The sequence below is a fragment of the Rana temporaria genome, chromosome 3 (genome assembly GCF_905171775.1).
Source record: "Rana temporaria chromosome 3, aRanTem1.1, whole genome shotgun sequence".
NCBI lineage: Eukaryota > Metazoa > Chordata > Amphibia > Anura > Ranidae > Rana > Rana temporaria.
In genome coordinates this window covers 18,616,473-18,637,791 of record NC_053491.1, presented here as the reverse complement: position 1 = coordinate 18,637,791, position 21,319 = coordinate 18,616,473, and the positions used below count along the sequence as shown (strand labels likewise).

The following is a 21,319-nucleotide window of genomic DNA, read 5'->3' as shown; positions in this document are numbered from 1 at the left end:
CCCCCAGGCAATATATTATGGGGCCATATACACACTGAAAAGGTACTGGAGAGGCGGGGCAGGTATAATCTTGGGATTTTTAGACCAAAAGGATGTCGGTAAGGGACATTTCAGAGACGCATGTAAAAAAAAAAAAAAAAAAAAAACACAAATGTTTACATACTGTCCCTGGTTTTACCGAGGCTGGCAACCCTGCTGGGGCCCCCTAGTGGCATGGGGCCCTCGGGCAGTGCCCGAGTGCACAAATGGTCAGTCCGCCCCTGGTACCGCATTGTTGGTATCAGTGAATGAAATAGTGCTCCAAGGGCCAGATGAAAGCAAGAAAGGGGCCACATCTGGCCCCCAGGCCGCAGTTTGGAGACCAGTAATGTAGATCACTGAAAAAAAAATGAAAAAAGGAAACCAAAACACTAAGGGGTGTAATTTAGGAAAAAAAAAACAAGAGCTAGTTAATCTGCTTTTTCTTTCATTTTGTACAAATGGGGGCAAAAGAAGAAAAAAAAAGGCACCATGCCATATCCTCTCCAAATTGAAGGTATTCCATTCATAAGAAGAACATTGATCAGGAAAATACTGCAGACAAGCACAGTAAAGAAGTATTTATTGCCTATGATCATCACCGCCATCTAGTGGCCGCAATGCATTATTTTTCTTATTCACCCTATACTTATGAATAAAAATCATTCAACCTGGATATAAAAAAAAAAAAAAAAAAGGTTCCAGTAACATTTGTTTTTGCCCCCATTTGCCCTGAACAAAATAACATGCAGAATGAACTCGGTACACCACACATTTTACGCCGATCTCAATCTTAACATAAATGTCCACCTTGGCCACTCCTACTTTACATCACGACCACTCAGCAGCTGGGGGGGAGAGGGCTCACAGACCAATAGCAAAGCTTAAGAGGTGGAGCCAAAATGTCCTGACAAACTTTGTACTGCTGTCATTCACACATTGCTCAGTACAGAAACAGGTCATTATTCTCAATCACAAATGTGGCCACATATGCAATATTGTACAACCTGCCAACTACTGGGAAGTAGCAAATGCTGCTGTAAAAAGAGCAAAAATTATTAGGGGTAGTAATTAAAAAAAAAAAAAAAAAAAAAGAATTGCAAACTTGGTCATTCTGTAAAACGGAATTCATTCCGTGCGAATTGGGTCAAAAGCAAATGTACTTAGGCTATTTTCCTTCCAGTTCAAATGTTTCTGTTCCATAACAATGGAGCGAATAAGGGGAAAAAAAACGCAGCATTATAACCACCAGAGGGCAATGACAATAGGAATAGGTATTTCTTATGATCATCAGCGCCATCTAGTGGACATAATGCAATATTTTCCCAATTCACTCTATTTTCATAAAAGAAAAAAGAAAAACATATTCAATCTGGAAAGAATAGAGCTTGCCCTCATTCGCACAGAGCAATGTACAGCTTCAAAGGACGAATAGCTCTGCCAACTATTTTAGAAAGAACCCTTACATATACCCAGTGAAGTGACCGGCCTCAGATGATACACAGAGATGAAACAAATCCTCCTACATAAGTTGTATCCGTTTATCTGCAGCCCTCTATCCTCTACAGAGTGTGGAATTTACACATCAACACAAAATCTGTACACATCAACTATTTACTGGCCCTGTAATCCATTTGGTCCTTGGTTTTGGCCGACTGATAATGGGAATTTGGTAAGCTGGTCTTGGCCAGTCACACAAAGACCACCTTACCAGATTCCCATTATCAGTCATACAAGACCATACAAGGTAATGGGAATCTGGAAAGTTGGTCTCGGGCCCAACGAGCACAGGAATCTGGAAAGTTGGTCTCGGTCCAACAATCACGGGAATCTGGAAAGTTGGTCTCGGCCCAACAATCACGGGAATCTGGAAAGTTGGTCTCGGGCCCAACGAGCACAGGAATCTGGAAAGTTGGTCTCGGCCCAACAATCACGGGAATCTGGAAAGTTGGTCTCGGCCCAACAATCACGGGAATCTGGAAAGTTGGTCTCGGCCCAACAATCACGGGAATCTGGACAGTTGGTCTCGGGCCCAACGAGCACAGGACTCTGGAAAGTTGGTCTCGGCCCAACAATCACGGGAATCTGGAAAGTTGGTCTCGGGCCCAACGAGCACGGGAATCTGGAAAGTTGGTCTCGGGCCCAACGAGCACGGGAATCTGGAAAGTTGGTCTCGGGCCCAACGAGCACGGGAATCTGCAAAGTTGGTCTCGGGCCCAACGAGCACGGGAATCTGCAAAGTTGGTCTCGGGCCCAACGAGCACGGGAATCTGCAAAGTTGGTCTCGGGCCCAACGAGCACGGGAATCTGCAAAGTTGGTCTCGGGCCCAACGAGCACGGGAATCTGGAAAGTTGGTCTCGGCCCAACGAGCACGGTAAACCTGGAAAGTTGGCCTCGGCCCAACGATCACGGGAATCTGGAAAGTTGGTCTCGGCCCAACGATCAAGGGAATCTGGAAAGTTGGTCTCGGCCCAACGATCACGGTAAACCTGGGAAGTTGGCCTCGGCCCAACGATCACAGGAATCTGGAAAGTTGGTCTCGGCCCAACGATCACGGGAATCTGGAAAGTTGGTCTCGGCCCAACGATCACGGGAATCTGGAAAGTTGGTCTCGGCCCAACGATCACGGGAATCTGGAAAGTTGGTCTCGGCCCAACGAGCCCGGGAATCTGGAAAGTTGGTCTCGGCCCAACGAGCACGGGAATCTGGAAAGTTGGTCTCGGCCCAACGAGCACGGGAATCTGGAAAGTTGGTCTCGGCCCAACGAGCACGGGAATCTGGAAAGTTGGTCTCGGCCCAACGAGCACGGGAATCTGGAAAGTTGGTCTCGGCCCAACGATCACGGGAATCTGGAAAGTTGGTCTCGGCCCAACGATCACGGGAATCTGGAAAGTTGGTCTCGGCCCAACGATCACGGGAATCTGGAAAGTTGGTCTCGGCCCAACGAGCCCGGGAATCTGGAAAGTTGGTCTCGGCCCAACGAGCACGGGAATCTGGAAAGTTGGTCTCGGCCCAACGAGCACGGGAATCTGGAAAGTTGGTCTCGGCCCAACGAGCACGGGAATCTGGAAAGTTGGTCTCGGCCCAACGAGCACGGGAATCTGGAAAGTTGGTCTTGTACAACTGATAAACAGGAATCTGGAAAGATGGTCTTATATGACTGATAATGGGAATCTGGAAAGTTGGTCTTTTCTGAGCTCCTGAAGGTAGGTGGGAGGGGGGGAAAGCCGATGTCACACACTGCACAGGATAGAGCAGGCAACTGAGTGTAATCTGAGTTCTAAGTGAAGGTATAGGTCGCACCCCATCTCTACACTATCTCATACGGAAACATGCACAACTGAGGCTGTCAATCACCTGCTGTGTGCAGAGTTGTCTCCTGGTATGGGCATCGATTGTCAGTAGTGACTCATGCAGATAGCAGAGGAACGAGGCAGCAGACAGAAATCACACTAGGTGCTTAGGATTGAGGCAAGTACACACTATAGAAGGATATACTTTGTTCCTTTTTTTTTGGAGTTTTACAACCACTTTCACTGCCTTGCTATGTGGTAGTGATGCCTGGATCACAAAGCTGGCTCAACAGAATTGCAGGTCTTTTGCCAGACAAGACAAGCCGTAGATGTGCAATAGCTGCTTGATTGGGGTCCAGCTTCAATATATTCAGAATTCTTTTGTCTGGCGCTAAACTTCGTCAGAACTACGAGCAAATCTCAGACTCTCAACTCTTGGACATGACAGCGTTACGTGCAAGACCTGAAATGTAACACACTGGCACCCGCATCTTGTTAAATCGAAGAAAAGATCTTTTATTCCAACAGTCATTATTCCGGAATATAACATTTTTGCCGTCTTCAGTTACACTTTCCCTTATATGGTGGTACAATGGGAGATTAAGGATTTTTTTGCTTTTGAAACCCATAAAAGTTTTATCCAAACAAGTGAATGACGACAAGATGACTAAATATGTGCTTACTTTATTGAAAACCTGATTATTATCTCTAGTTTTGTATGTGTTTTTGTTTTTCTTCCTATATTTATTAGAGCAATACAAATAGAATGGATTGTTGAGGGAAAGTTTTGGAGGAAAGTGTCACCAAATGAGATCCTTGTGCTCCCAAATAAAATCTGTACACATCAACTATTTACTGGCCCAATAACCTATTTGGTCCTTGGTTTTGGCCGACCGATAATGGGAATTTGGTAAGCTGGTCTTGGCCAGTCACACATAGACCACCTTACCAGATTCCCATTATCAGTCATACAAGACCATACAAGGTAATGGGAATCTGGAAAGATGGTCAGGGTCAACCGATAATGGAAATCTGGAAAGTTGATCTTGGCCCAACGATAATGGGAATCTGGAAAGTTGGTTTTGGCCCAACGATAATGGGAATCTGGAAAATTGGTCTTGGCCCAACGATAATGGGAATCTGGAAAGTTGGTCTTGGCCCAACGATAATGGGAATCTGGAAAGTTGGTCTTGGCCCAACGATAATGGGAATCTGGAAAGTTGGTCTTGGCCCAACGATAATGGGAACCTGGAAAGTTGGTCTTGGCCCAACGATAATGGGAACCTGGAAAGTTGGTCTTGGCCCAACGATAATGGGAATCTGGAAAGCTGGTCTTAGTTGGACAATAATGGGAATTAGGCAAGTTGCTTTTGGTCAATTGACAATGGGATTCTGAAAAGTTGGTCTTGTTCGGCCGACAGTGGGAATCTGGTAAGATGGCCTTGGTCATGTTATAATGGGAATCTGGCAAATTGGTCTTGTATGACGGATGATGGGAATAATACAAGTTGCTTTTGGTCAACCGACAATGGGATTGTATGACTGGTAATGGGAATCTGTAAAGTTGGTCTCGGTCCAATGATCATGGGAATCTGGCAAGTTGGTCTTGGTTGGACAATAACGGGAATTAGGCAAGTTGCTTTTGGTCAATTGACAATGGGATTCTGAAAAGTTGGTCTTGTTCGGCCGACAGTGGGAATCTGGTAAGATGGCCTTGGTCAAGTTATAATGGGAATCTGGCAAGTTGGTCTTGTATGACTGATGATGGGAATCTGCAAAGTTAGTATCGGCCCAATGATCATGGGATTCTGGTAAGCTGGTCTTAGTTGACAGATAATAGGAATAAGACAAGTTGCTTTTGGTCAACCGACGATGGGATTGTATGACTGGCAATGGAAATCTGGAAATCTGAAAAGTAAGCTGGTCTTGGCCAGTCACACAAAGACCACCTTACCGGGATTCTCATCATCAATCTTACAAGACCATACAAGGTAATGGGAATCTGGTAAGATGGTCGTGGTCAACTGATAATGGGAATCTGGAAAGTTGGTCTCTGCCCAATGATCATAGGAATCTGATAAAAAAGTTGCTTTTGGTCAACTGACAATGGGCTCTGATCCCTCCTGTATTGTGACTGTACTGTCTTCCCTGATGTAAAGCGCTGTGCAAACTGTTAGCGTTATATAAATCCTGTATAATAACAATAATAAATTGTATGACCGGTAATGGGAATCTGTAAAGTTGGTCTCGGCCCAATGATCATGAGAATCTGGTAAGTTGGTCTTGGTTGGATCATAATGGGAATTAGGCAAGTTGCTTTTGGTCAATTGACAATGGGATTCTGAAAAGTTGGTATTGTACGATTGACAGAGAAAATCTGGTAAGATGGCCTTGCTCAAGTTATAATAGGAATCTGGTAAGTTGGTCTTGGCCCAACGATCATGGGAATCTGGTAAACTGTTCTTGGTCAGCCGATAAAAGGGAATCTTGTAAATTGGTCTTGGATAATTGATAAAGAAATAAAGGGTTAACAGATAAAGGGACTCTGGTAAGTTAGTCTTGGTCAATGGACCGCCCTTACATCAGTGCCCCGCCTTCATCTTCTCCCATTGCACGTTTTTCCATAATGAGTTCCCGAGCATTGATTTGTGACAGCCTTGTAGAATTTTACATTTATTCTATACAAAAAAAGCCTAAAGTACAGAGGCTTATTTATAGCAACCAATGCAAATGCATAAAAAACAAACCAGCCACAGCTCATAGTTCGAGTAAGAACATGTAGGGAAATGCGTGATAGATTACCCCTTTTTTTTTACCAAAACTAACCTGAAATAACTTGGCAGTTGCTATGTTGAACATCAGGGTTGGAAGATGCACCAGGCTCCCCGACTTGTCGCTTGCGTCTTATAATATGTTTTCTTCCAGAGAAGGATGAACTTGGATCTGTCGAAGTGTTGGCTGGTTCAATCATCACTTGGTCCTGGCCTATCTGAATATATCCCATCTACAGAAAAAAAACAGATCATTAAATTGACACGAGTGACAATATAAACACACAGCAGGTGTTTGTAAGCAGTTAGAAATAGACTCTGTAGTCCATTTCAGTCCATGTTATGAGTTTTTAGTATCTTTGAGAATGAATTACATCATTAAAAGCAAGAGAAGTCAGTGATTTTTTTTTTTTCTCCAGAATACATTATTGAATTTTCAAAAAAATAAAAAATTATTTTACAAACACAAATATATTATAAAATAAAGAGAGAACACAGTATCTATAATACAGTTATAACTCCAGTACACATATATACATACATATATATATATATATATATATATATATATATATATATATATATATATATATATATATATATATATATATATATATATATATATATAAATAAAATAAAACACACATTATATATATGTGTGTGTATATTTATTATACACATACTCTCTCTCTCTCTCTCTCTCTCTAAGCCGACCCAAATATAAGCCAAGGCACCCAATTAATTACCACAAAAAACAGGGAAAACTCATTGACTCGAGTATAAGCTTGGGTGGGAAATGCAGCAGTTTCCTTAAGCGGAAAAGAGGGTCAACAATGCCCATCTGCAGCCTCATATTGCCCATCTGCAGCCTTACTGTGCCTTTGATCTCCCGCTGTGTCATGCAACTGCAGTCGGTGGCTTGTCCACTGTAACAAAGCCCCGCCACCTCCTCGTCAGTGATAGACGGAACACTGATTTAGCTTCCCAGCATTGTTATTAGTGTTCTGTCAATCACGGAAAATTTTGAAATATATGTGTAGCGGCCTGCTACTCATAGCTGCCGCTGCCTTAAATTTAGAGGGTAGTCAAAGATTTAACTACCTCTGACTGTATTGCTTTACCAAATTTGGGCCTCTGTTCCAGCCGTGGCTGTACTGCGAGTGACCACTATTGTTGTCTGGGGTGTTGGTACCACCCCAGGCCAAGGGTGGCAGCAGTCGAGCCAGGGTGTATTGGGTGTTTTTCCTCGGCAGCCAATCAGTGGGGGTTGATCGCCTCGCTGTGCATGCTGGGGGAGAGAACTTAAGGGACAGACGTCATTAGTTCTGCGTCCAAGACAGACAAAGGGAAGGAAGTAACCGCTCCAGGTGGGTATGTTGAACAATCGGCAACAATTCAGGAAATCAAGGGTGCCGGCAATGCACGAAGCCATTGGTAGAAGAAAAAAGGATGGACAGCCGCACTCCAAAAAAACATAAGGTTGTCTTTAATATAAAAATGGAAAAAAATGAACTACAAAAACAAGCAGAGAACGGGAACATCCTACGCGTTTCACACTACAAATCGGTGCTTAATCATGGCTAGCATAAAAAAAGAACACACTTCAAATATATATGATTCTAACCCGGGACATGTGATTGACACTGACCATCCGCAGTTGAGACCCAATTAGTGAAAGGAACTCCCAAAGCCGATCGGAAAGTGTCTTCACATGTGTGCATAAAGATACCTAAATACAAACTTAAACTCACATTCAAAAACACATAAAAAGATAGATCTAAAAGTAAAACGTGTAACATCTGTATGTGCAAGTCATTCCCCTGGTTTGAATAGATGACTACGTGTGAAACATAGTGTATAAAACCTTCACAGTTGTTGAGTCGCATCGCCCATGCGACAATATCAAACTGTGATGGTGTAAAAAGTTTGTTGTGGTGTATCAAGATGCTAAGGAAATGGCTCTGTGTAAGAAAAAAGTATTTTTAGGTCTAAAGAATGTGTTGTAGACATATATGTGTGTCCATAGGCGTGGTGAATTAAATAAAAAAAAAGTGTTTTTTCAATGTAGTGATCATGTGGATGAACCAATGTACATAATATATGGTTAGTGAGAAAATGATCGTATAGGTATTTGTGTGTGTGTGTGTGTGTGTGTGTATAAACGACCACATAAAATGCAAAAAAGAATATACATGTATATTATTTTTTGCATTTTATGTGGTCGTTTACACACACACACACAAATACCTATACGATAATTTTCTCACTAACCATATATTATGTCCATTGGTTCATCCACATGATCACAATATTGAAAAAACACTTTTTTTATTTAACCACTTTATTACTGGGCACTTAAACCCCCTTCCGGCCCAGACCAATTTTCAGCGCTGACGCATTTTGAATGACAATTGCGCGGTCATACAACACTGTACCCAAATTATATTTTTATCTTTTCTTTCCCACAAATAGAGCTTTCTTTTGGTGGTATTTGATCATCTCTGCGATTTTTATTTTTTGCGCTATAAAAAAAAAAAAAAAAAAAATTTGGAAAAAAAAAAAAAAAACACAATATTTTTTACTTTTTGTTATAATAATATCCCAATTTTAAAAAAATATATATATAAAATCGGTTTAGGACGATCCGTATTCTTCTACATATTTTTGTTAAAAAAAAAAAAAAAATCGCAATAAGCATATATATTGATTGGTTTGCACAAAAGTTATAGCGCCTACAAAATAGGGGATAGATTTACGATTTTTTTTTTACTAGTACTGGCGGCGATCTGCTTTTTTTTTTGTCAGGCCTGCGATATTGCGGCGGACATATCGGACGCTTTGACACAATTTTGGGACCATTCACATTTATACAGCGATCAGTGCTATAAAAAATGCACTAATTACTGAATGAATGTGACTGGCAGGGAAGGGGTTAACACTAGGGGGTGAGGAAGGGGTTAAATGTTTTCCCTGGGTGTGTTCCAACTGTGTGTGGAGGCGGACTGACTGAGGGAGGTGACCGATGCCGTGTCCCTATGTATAAGGGACACATCGGTCTCCTCTCTCCCTGACAGGACGTGGAGCTCAGTGTTTACACACAAAGCTCCACGTCCCTGCTGTCACCGCCAATCGCGGGTACCTGGCGGACATCGCGGCCGCCAGGCACGCGCATCAGCATCTCAGCGATGCACCGGGCACGGTGTTGGCACGCGCGGAAAATGCACATAAAAGGACGTCCACCCGGCAGTTGAGAGCCGCGCTGTGGACGTCTTTCGTCTATAGCGCGGCTCTCAAGTGGTTAATTCACCACACCTATGGACACATATTTAGGTCTACAACACATTCTTTAGACATAAAAATACCTTTTTCTTACACAGAGCCATTTCCTTAGCATCTTAATACACCACAACAACTTTTTACACCATCACAGTTTATTGTCGCATGGGCGACGCGACTCAGCTACTGTGAAGGTTTTATACACTATGTTTCACACGTAGTCATCTATTCAACAAGGGGGAATGACTTGCACATACAGATTTTACACTTTTTGCTTTTATATCTATTTATGTGTGTTTTTTGAATGCAAGTTTAATTTTGTATTTAGGTATCTTTATGCACACATGTGAAGACACTTCCCGATCGGCTTTGGGAGTTCCTTTCACCAATTGGGTCTCACCTGCGGATGGTCAGTGTCAATCACATGTCCCGGGGGTTAGAAAAAATTTGAAGTGTGTTCTTTTTTATGCTAGCCATGATTAAGCACTGATTTGTAATGTGAAACGCGTAGGCTGTTATTCCCTGTTCTCTGCTTGTTTTTGTAGTGCATTTTTTTCTATTTTTATATTAAAGACAACCTTATGTTTTTTTGGAGTGCGGCTGTCCATCCTTTTTTCTTCTACCAATTAGTTCTGCGTCGTCGTCAGTCAGCGTGGCCGATCCTGGCTGTCGTTCCACCACCCCCCCGTGTGTGGTCCTCATGGCTGGGGGTAAGTGTTCCTGGCTCCGGGACCACGTTGGTCCGGGGGTTGTGATCTACTATGTAGGCCTGGTAGTCAGACTGGGTCTACATTCACACAGTGGTGCTATCCATCCTGAGGAAGGAAGCCACCCGATGAAGAACCTGTCTTGGAGAGCACTGAATACGAGGCTGGTATCTCAGGAGAGGCCTTGAACTTCATAGAAGGATGCACGATTGCTGAGAGGCTGAGTGATGGGTCGCCTGTCAGTTCTGAGTTCACAAGAGTTTATTCAAGAGAGATTCGGGTGCTTAATCCTGTGTTGAGAAGGATTCTGGACCGAATACATCTCCACCTTTGGGAAGGTCTGTGCTAGAGACTTTGCTAAAGTTTCTGTGTGACACCCTGGCTGCTAGGCTAGTGAGAGAGGCCTATCCAGGTGTACAATGCCCACTTTGGCTAGGGTGGTGACAACAGCTACATTGCGGGATTACCCTTTTCACCTCCAACTACTATTTTTATCCTTTTACCCCGTTGGGTAATGAAGCAAAGAAAAAGAAACCTAAAGTGTGGACATTGAATTTTTTCTCAACTCTCATTGTATACCCTAGAAGGCGAAGGAATAGAGGCAACATGCCACCCAAAAATAACCAGCAGTTATACTGTATTTATCTGGGTAAAGCGCGCACCGGCGTATAGCGCACACCCCAAACCTAGAAGGAAATTTTAAGGAAAAAAATAAATACTTACAGTTTGAATGCCCCCTCGTCTGTGTCTTGCCTGGAGTCCATCGGCAGTCCTCCCCGCTTCTCCCGCGCTGTCTTTGAGCGCCGCCGCCATATACCGAGCGCAGTACACTCGGCTAGGCTCGGCCACGCTCGGCTCCTCTCGCATAAAGGCTAGGAGGCAGGACAGGGCTTGACCGCGAGCGGAGCCGAGCGTACCTGAGTGTATTGCGCTCGGTATATGGTGGCGCTCAGACAGCGCGGATTGGCGTATAACGCGCACCCGCGATTTCCCCGATTTTAAGGGGGAAAAAAGTGCGCGTTATACGCCGATAAATACAGTATTTATATTTCACTTTCTGCTATAAAGTATACCCAATAATTCAAAATAGTGTGAACCTAGCCCAAGAGCTGGCTTTGTCATGGTCTCGATATAAGAACCAGGGGGGTACAGATTTTGAAATGCTTTTCTAATTACCATTACCTGTATGTCAACCATGAAGTCCAGCCACTGCTCAATAGTGGGCAAAGAAAGAGAATTTTTTTTCACATGGCCGGTATGCAGGCCTTGTCTGCACAAGGGAGATGCTTAAGGAGGGAATTTTTCTAACCGACATTGGGGTAACATGCAATAAAAAGGCTGCAGGATCATCTGTAAGAGGCACATCTGTCACCCCCTGAATAGGGCATTCCTGAAAACGTGAAGCAGAGAACCAATTTCCCATTGACATCTCCAACATAGAGGGGGAGGATCTTGCGTTGGGCCTGTGGGGTTTTGCACCAAAAGGAGACATAATTTTATATCCATTTTCCTGATAAGGTGTCAATTGCCAACATTTAGGGACAAAAAGGAAAAAATACAGTCTTTCTGAAACGGTTCGTCTTCCCATTTACGTAAAAAGGTATGGTTACGTGGTTGCAATTCTGAGGTCAGCATAACGTGTGACAGATAGGCAGTGCCTTAATGGTGTTCTGTCTAGACAGACTTTGAAAGGGGTAGGTGGCCATAACTCGTGATCTAGGCAGAATAGCGATTTCAGGTGGGAACCTAGTGGAATAATTTAATGTCTATAGTCTGGGTACAGGTGTACTTTAAGGCTGCATTCACACCTTGGCGTACAAAATCGCGGCGTTTTTTCCCGCGAATTGCGGCTACAAATTGCGGCGTTTTGTACCGCGATTTGCGGCGACAAATTGCGGCGTTTTGTACCGCGATTTGCGGCGACAAAACGCTGCGATTGTGAATGCAGCCTTACCCCCTCTATGGAGATGGTTCACATCTCCTATGCCGAACGCCGCCTGAAAAAAAGGTCCGGGACTTGTTTTCAGGCGGCAGGCGTACGGCATGGAGATGTGAACCATCTCCATAGACGGCAATGTGAAATCATCCCTCCAGCGTCTCAGGGGCGTCTGCGGTGTTGCACTACAGTCGTATATACGCCTAGGTGTGAACGGGGGCTAAAGGACAGTCTACAAAGCCTATAGCACACAGGTGTCAAACACAAGGCTCGCGGGCAGAATCCGGCCCTCCAGGTCATTTCATGTGGCCCTCGCACCTCTCCTGCAGCTGCAGGAGAGCTCCAGCCCTCCTCTGGTCCCACTTCAGACCCTTACTTTTCGCTTTCAACAATGCATCCAGCATCAGCATAAGGAAAGGGGAGTGCACTGTGATGTAAGAGAGAGTGGGGGGCTCAACTTCTGATGGTGGGGGGGCTCTTGACATCTAATGTAAGGGGAGGGGATGTGCTGGACATCTAATCTTATGGATACAACCGACTCTTTTGAGAACAATCATAATGCTGATGGGGCCCACGATGAAATGGAGTTTGACACCCCTGCTATAGCACATTACAGAAGCATGCCCTAAGTGACTTTATTATTGCCGAGTGTTCTGGACACAAACTTGCCATTGCATGTGAAATGTTTTGATCCATCAGTAGAATGGGAGTTGAAAGGGGAGAGCCGTTTAGGCCCCCCTTTCCTCGTGGGATCATGGCATTAGGTCTAGTTTAAGTACAGGTATAGTTTAAGTTAGGATTGGTTACAGAGTGTCAGGTGGTATTAGTTCATGAGGTTATGTAAGGATAGCAGAAAGGCGAGGTGTTAGGATTGGTCAATTGGATCAGGTGTCTTAGAAGGTTCTGGAGGGCGGTTTTTAGGTCCGCAGGGATTGGTTAGAAGGGTCAGGTGAATCTGGGATAAATTTCCAGAAGCTGGTACCGGCCTATTTAAGGGTCATTAGAGTCTGGGTCAGTACCATTCCAACCTGAAGATTGCAGGACTCCCCCCCCCCCCCTTTTTTTGTCACGGCCTATTCATGTGGTGGCTCCCTTCAGGTTCATCTGAAAGGGAGGTTTAAGTTAAAAAAAATTAAAATACGGTACCAGCTCGAGTCTAAGTGGCTGGGTTGAATATGGTGATTTGTGAGAATTTTGGTTTAAATTGGATTATATACATAAAAAGTTGATGTGATATTTATGGTTTAAAACCAATGAATCAGGCCGTGGCCAATACCATCCAAAACAAGTAAATTCCGTATTTTCCGGCGTATAAGACGACGTGGCATATAAGACGACCCCCTAATTTTCCAGGAAAAATGTTGGTTTTGGGATATACTCACTGTATAAGACTACCCCCTTCTTACTAGTCTTTCTGGAAGCTGAGGGGTAGCCAGAACAACCGCTGACAGAAACAGGCTTTTTCAAATCTCACTGTGCCATTACATTCCTCACTGTGCCATTACATTACTTGCCCCCACTGTGCCATCACTTGCCCCCACTGTGCCATCACTTGCCCCCACTTGCCCCTTCACTGTGCCAGAACTTGCCCCCTCTCTGTGCCTGAACTTGCCCCCTCTCTGTGCCTGAACTTGCCCCCTCTCTGTGCCTGAACTTGCCCCCTCTCTGTGCCTGAACTTGCCCCCTCTCTGTGCCTGAACTTGCCCCCTCTCTGTGCCTGAACTTGCCCCCTCTCTGTGCCTGAACTTGCCCCCCAGTGCCATCACTCACTTTTTTTCTGAATAGGCGGTGCGGTGACAGTCTCCGTGCTGCGAGCGTCAATGATTTAAAAGACGCGCCTTCTCCTCCGACTGTCCTGTGTTAGGCGGAACACAAAATTTCCCAGCAGCGCCTCTGTTCTGTGTTCCGCCTATCACGGACGTCATCTCGTCTCGTCCGAGGATAAGAAGGCATCTGTGATAGGAGGAACACAGAACAGAGGCGCTGCTGGGAAGATTTGTGTTCCACCTATCACAGAACACTCTGAGGAGAAGGAGCGTCTTTTAAATCATTGACGCTCGCAGCAGCACGGAGACCGTCCCCAGCGTATAAGACGACCCCCGACATTGGATGCATTTTTTTGCATCCAGAAAGTCGTCTTATTTGCCGGAAAATACGGTACATTTTGTGACAAATGTTAAAATGGAACATTAAATAAAGTTATTTTGTTAAATATAAATGTTTTGTTGTTCTATTTCTCTATGCATGTTTTATGGTTGCATGATGCCTATGATCCCATAGCCCAGTCCTTACAACGTCCATCTGCCATCACCATCTAGAAACCGATTTGCAACATTTACGACAAAATGATCTTGCAGCTTACTAGCAATTGTAATCTTTACTTGATCCCTCAAAGTTCGGATGGATTCCAGGCAAGTAACTTCCTAGCAGTGATGTTCATTTTCTGCAGTTGGCAGAAAAGCGATTACCGAGTATTCCTCGAAGACGTGTAAAACCAAGGCACGGGAAGAGAGTCACCCAGAGCCTAGAGCTCAGGAGAGGCTTCCCTTCCCTACACAAGTCCTGCCAAGAACAATTCAAGGTTTTTCCTATAAAAATAAAACCATTGAAAACACAGGGAGGACCTACAGGAGAGATTTATCTCAGGTACTTGTGATCATTTCTGCTCGGTTGACCTGGTAGGAGGGGGTGGATAATTCAAAGAGATGAAGTCATGGGAGGAAAGATCTATCTGCATTCTAGGAAATGTTCAGCAATGCAATACCTTCCAGATCTCGACTCAGCAGAACCCAAGTCATTCATTCCAGTAGGAGGTGCAGCAAAAAAAAAAAAAAAGTCTGATCGCACTATACATCAGTAATTTGACATGTGCACAGCGCGCTCGGATGGCTTCATACATGCAGGAACACCAAGCCGTAATGGCAACTGTATTTCTGCTGACATTATGTCTTCTTTGTATGAATGGTATAGAAGGTGCAAATTTTGGCATCCAATATTCTTGGCATCCAAATTTTGTATCCAGGACACCACAAAACTAGTTACGTCCCCCTGGCTTCCACAAGGCCAGCAACACTTTCACTGTAATGTCACCGCATAAAGGATTAATAGAGAATGATCCAGAGGTCTCTGTGCAGGGTCCATTTTATTAGATCAGTTTAAAAAGCAACTAAACTTTTAATTCTAATCTGAGCATATAAAAACCTAAGGCCCTGTACACAAGATCAGTCCAAACTGATGAAAACGGACTGAAGTTCAGTTTCATCAGTCCAAACCGACCGTGTGTAGGCCCCATCGGTCAGTTTCCTTCGGTCCAAAAACAGAGAACTTTCTTTAAAATTGGACCGATGGACACGAAGAATGTCCCCTTAAATAGATGGCGATTGGGAGGAATGCCTCTACATTGGTGGTCAGTGAGAAGGATTGTCCCCTTATATTGGTGGTCAGTGGGAAGGATTGTCCCCTTATATTGGTGGTCAGTGGGAAGGATTGTCCCCTTATATTGGTGGTCAGTGGGAAGGATTTTCCTCTTATATTGGTGGTCAGTGGGAAGGATTGTCCCCTTATATTGGTGGTCAGTGGGAAGGATTGTCCCCTTATATTGGTGGTCAGTGGGAAGGATTGTCCCCTTATATTGGTGGTCAGTGGGAAGGATTGTCCCCTTATATTGGTGGTCAGTGGGAAGGATTGTCCCCTTATATTGGTGGTCAGTGGGAAGGATTGTCCCCTTATATTGGTGGTCAGTGGGAAGGATTGTCCCCTTATATTGGTGGTCAGTGGGAAGGATTGTCCCCTTATATTGGTGGTCAGTGTAAAGGATTGTCCCCTTATATTGGTGGTCAGTGGGAAGGATTGTCCCCTTATATTGGTGGTCAGTGGGAAGAATTGTCCCCCTATATTGGTGGTGGTCAGTGGGAAGAATTGTCCCCTTATATTGGTGGTGGCCAGTGGGAAGAATTGTCCCCCTATATTGGTGGTGGTCAGTGGTAAGAATTGTCCCCCTATATTGGTGGTGGTCAGTGGGAAGAATCGTCCCCTTATATTGGTGGTCAGTGGGAAGAACTGTCCCCTTATATCGGTGGTCAGTGGGAAGAATGCACTTCTCTCCACTGAACGCTAGTGTAAGAATGCCTCCTTACATTGGTGGTCAATGAGAAAAATTCACCTTACAGTGGTAGTCAGAATGCCACCTTTGACGGCAGCTAAAAAGATCACTGGTTTCATACCACTGGTTCTACCAAGTGGCACTGGGACACAGAACAATTTAGACACCATCAGATGGGAGGTCAGCCAGCCACAGCTAAAAACTTTGTGACGTCACATTAATTTCATAAGACAGCGAACACTTAGATCAAGTTAGAAAACACTCACTTGCTATAATTAAAGAAACTAGGGTTTGTGAAAAAAAAGGACAAAAAAAAAAAAAGTTCAATAATACAAAGCTATAGGTTTAAGGTAAATACATAGTATAAAATATTTCTTAAAAAAACTAAAAAAAGCATGTGCAATGTAATGATATAGAGGTTTCTACAAAGTTGCAGAAATCGTATTATTCTACTTGGCTCTCTGGCTAGAAAGAGCTTATCTACCGAAGTCATCCTTATCAGAGATCCAGAAGAATTAAAAAAATAAAAATTGGAGACAGTTTGGAATGTAGCACCAGAGCCATTTGCCAATCCATACTGACACCTGTCATACCAGGAATGCTCACCACTCCCAACATAAACATTATCGGATGACTGCAACACACTTGTAGGTGTCAAACCGAATTAAATAACGAATCCGTCTCCTAGATATGTCACAGTAGTAAGGAGAAACTGCCAATACATAAGACATGTTCACCATTTTAGTAGATTAGGTTTCTTCACCCGTAGGATCCAATTTTCTGTTTGACAGTCTACTTTTACAAAATTATCCTCCGGCGAGACAATTATACTTTGTATGGCAGCTTCCACCGTTGGGGTTCCAAGGATTTCCAAGGATTTTCTACTAGGAAAGATCTATAACAGTTACTAGCAAGTCTTTTCTTGCCATTAGGGAAGAACTTTTGTATGTTCCAAACCCAGAAAACAGCCATTAATCCTGGGCGAATGAACTTTGGGTGGGTGAGTCCCCACTTCGAAGCTGATGTACACAGAAACGGATGGGGAGGTTTGTGACATCATTATCCCAATATGGCCACATAGCCAGAGTAAGTCAATGATGCCAACCTGTAGCCAATATTGGGTCAATGATGTCACAAATAGGGATGTCCCGATACCACTTTTTTAGGACCGAGTACGAGTACCGATACTTTTTTTTCCAAGTACTCGCCGATACCCAATACCGATACTTTTTTTTAAATGTGTCCCCAAATGCAGCCATGTCCCCCCACAGATGGCGCCATGTCCCCCCACAGATGGCGCCATGTCCCCCCACAGATGGCGCCATGTCCCCCCACAGATGGCGCCATGTCCCCCCACAGATGGCGCCATGTCCCCCCACAGATGGCGCCATGTCCCCCCACAGATGGCGCCATGTCCCCCCACAGATGGCGCCATGTCCCCCCCATATATGCAGCCATTTCCCCCCCCCCCCCAATTAGGGTTGTCCCGATACCGATACCGAGTATTTGCGGGAGTACTTGTACTCCCGCAAATACCACCGATGCCTAAATAGAATACTCAGCCCCCCCCCCTTACCTGCATGCTGCCGCGCCGCTAATATGAGCAGGGAACATTACGCTTTCATTTGAATAGCTGTAATGATTCGCGCCGCGCTGCGTATAGACACTCCCCCTTGCTCGGGATTGGACAGATCACCCGAGCAAGGGGGAGTGTCTATACGCGACGGCAAAATTACAGCTATTCAAATGAAAGCTGTAATGTTCCCCGCCCGTATTAACCAGGCGGCCGGCGGGATGCGGTGTAGCGGCAGCGACGGCGGGATGCGGTGTAGCGGCAGCGACGGCGGGGGTGGTGGGGGGGCCGAGTATTCTATTTAGGCATCGGCGGTATTTGCGGGAGTACAAGTACTCCCGCAAATACTCGGTATCGGTCCGGTATCGGGACAACCCTAGTCACAAACATCCTCACCCCTTTGTGTATGTCCATTGCGGGGCAGGAAATCCCCTGCCCAAAGTTTATTGGCTCAGGAATGACAGGTGACTTATGGATTTGGACCCAAACTTGTTCAGAACACACACAAGCTCATTCTTACCTGCCATACGAGCAACATAGGCATATGGCTTGGACAGCAATATTCGTGGACATACTGTACTGTACATGGTTCACTTTTTATTAATACTCTTTGTAGGATTGTGACCTTTCATATATTTACTAGAAGGGTGTGAAGAAAATAGACTTTATTCGGTATTTTCTCATAGGTTTGGTTTTCTTTTAAGAACCCCTGGACCGATCTGGGTGAAATTTGGATAATTGTAATTGTAGGGATACCTTGTGTGGAAAGGGGTGTTCAAACTTTTGGGAAAATTGTGTGCTCTCAGCCTGGAGATAATTGGTTTATTCCTTAACTGATCTCAATATCTCCCAGGCAGAGAGAGGGCGGGTGTACTATAAAAGCTTGCTGTGGTAATGTCGTCTGCTACTGTCATGTAAACAGGGCCGTCTTTACCGCAGGGCAAATGGGGCAGGTGCCCTGGGCCCTGTCATTGTTGGGGGCCCAAAGCAACCCCCTTTGAAAAAAAAAAAAAAATTTTTTTTTTTATGGGTCCGGAGGGGCAATTTTTTTTAGGGGACCTCAGGGGCCCCGAGACCCCCAGGGCCCCAGATGGCAACCCCCCTTTTTTTATTTATTTTTAAAAAAAATATAAATTTTTTAATATATTTTATTTTTTATTAAAGGGCCAATTTTTTTTAGAGGTCTGGGGGTCCCCAGGGGCCCATAGTTCCCCAGGGCCCCGGATGACAACCCCGCCTTTTTTTTATATATTTATATATATTATATATATATGTTATTATCATTATATTTATATATATTATATATATATGTTATATATATATGTTATTATCATTATTAAAGGACCCAAAGGTCCCCGGATGGCAACCCCCCCTTTTTTTTTTATAAAAATATATATATATATATATATATATATATATATATATATATATATATATATATATATATATATATATATATATATATATATATATATATATATATATATATATATATATATATATATATATATATATATATTTATTTTTTATTTATTTTTTATTTATTTTTTTAAAGGGCTCAGAGGTCCCCAGGGCCCCATGTGGCAAACACCCTTTATTTTTTTTATAAATGTTAATTTTTTTATTTTTATTTATATATATTTTTTTATTAAAGGGCCCAGAGGTCCCCAGGGCCCTGCATGGCAACCCCCCCTTTTTTTTATATAAATGTTTCTTTTTTATATATATTTTTTTTATTTTTTATTCAAGGGCCCAGAGGTCCCGGATGGCAACCCCCTTTTTTTTGTAATTTATTTTTATTAAAAAAAATATATATTAAAGGGCCCAGAGGTCCCCAGGGCCCCAGATGGCAACCCCCTTTTTAAAATATATTTTTTATATATATTTTTTATTTCTTTTTTTCTTTTTATTAAAGGGCCCAGAGGTCCCCAGGGCCCCGGATGGCTACACCCCTTTTTTTATATATATTTTTCTATATTTCTTTCTTTACTTCTTTTTTGTAAAGGGCCCCCCGCTTCTAAATTCGCAGCAGCCCCCCCCTGCTTCTCAATTTCAGGCGGCAGCACCCCCCATCCCGGTTCTCTGCTCCAGGGGGCCCATGCCTGAAGCTGTGTAAGTGGCCCCATAATTCCTGATGGTGGCCCTGCCTCCCGTTAAGCCCCTGTGCTGCCCACAAATCAGGCTGAAAATCATCAGCAGCACGCAGCCAGTGACAGTACTGCTTCCCTTCCCAGTGTTTTAAAATGTACAGCACCCCTGGCTTCCCTTTAGACGTGCACTTCTCCCTTCCTGCCACTGGGTGCTGCTTGTATATAAAAGTGAATTAGAATGTGATTTTATAACATCCCCAGTTTGCTCTTCCCGGGGCTGACTTCTTCATGTCCTGCTCCTCAAGGTATGTCACTATTTGCTAATCTATATTGTAAATAGAAGTTTTCTGTAGAGTGTGCCCAAAGTCTTTATAATATTTGATGATTCACTGCAGGTCTGGTTAGTGTTTTAAAAAGTTCCTCTATTTTACACATGGCATGGCATGGGGGTCACAGCACCGTCTGTCCATTCTGCTTTAGCACCATGGGATGCCATGCCATGTGTAAAATAGAGGAATTCTTTAAATCACAGACCAGACCTGCAGTCCAGGCTGAGTAAAGCCTCAGAGCACATGGCATTACTGTCTGTATTTAACTGCTTGATGGGCTTATTTTGGGCCTCATTTGCGCAGGCACAGCAGCCCATTCATTTGAATGGGCTGCCATGCCTGCGTTTCCTGCAAAGAAAAGCGCATGCCTCATGCACGCCTATGCCCATCAAGCACTGAAATACAGCACTGTCTGTCCATTCTGCTGTCTGCTGTGACTTATCTGCAGTTTCCGCACTGTCAAACTTGCTGCATTTTTAGATGTTTAGGTCACGCTTTTAAAAACACAGTGCGTTTGTGTGTGCAAGAACTGCAGGTAAGTAGCATGGTGCAAAAGCAGAATGGATTTCAAGGCAACTGTATTTTTAAATACATTTCTGCAGGAAACAAAAGCATGGCAGCCCATTCAAATCAATGGGCTGCTGTACCTGCACAAATGAGGACCGCCAAAACACATACATGTGAACCAGCCAGGCCCAAAATAAGCTGGAGGGGGGCCCAAAAAAAATGTTTGCCCAGGGCCCAAACCATATTAAAGACGGCCCTACATGTAAATGAACCTTAGTCTGGCTCTCAAGACACTGTATTGTTTGAATTTCTATTGATGATAAATGTGTATTGGAGGCTCGTTAGTACCCATTGTATGCCGTTGTGGGTGGAGTGTGTCATTGTCCATCTGATTACTGCAAGTATTCTTTTTGGTGTATATAAGAGCCTGCCTTCTCAATAAAGACGTTCTATGCCTGGTACACCCTTCATGAAGTCTTGGCTCATGTTTGGGGGAATATTCTAACCATTGGGAAGAATCATCCTGGAAACTGCATTCATCTCCACTATCCCTCTACCTCCTATGGTAGCGATAATCACTTATGCTTGGCGATTGAGGGACGGAAAGAAGGGCGCAGTACCATAACCACTGCAGGTCATAACAAAGGGTATTTGGATTCCTGAGAGATACAGAGAAGAGTGAGAGCAGGAAAAAAATACCAAGTGGTTCATCAAGT

The 21,319-nt window shown here is 43.9% G+C and overlaps 1 protein-coding gene across 2 annotated transcripts in view; it reads right to left on the bottom strand.

Moving 5' to 3' along the window:
* ADAMTS17 (ADAM metallopeptidase with thrombospondin type 1 motif 17) overlaps positions 1–21,319 on the bottom strand; it is a 449,726-nt gene that overhangs the window by 385,099 nt on the left and 43,308 nt on the right. The window contains exons 3-4 of one of the 2 annotated variants that reach the window (XM_040342328.1): positions 6,190–6,316; positions 3,633–3,652 (exon numbers count right to left, since the gene is read on the bottom strand). In XM_040342328.1, the coding sequence (XP_040198262.1) occupies positions 3,633–3,652; positions 6,190–6,316 (147 nt within the window). Of the gene's footprint in view, positions 1–3,632; positions 3,653–6,138; positions 6,317–21,319 lie in introns of those variants that run through there. The other variant, XM_040342327.1, reaches the window with a different exon arrangement.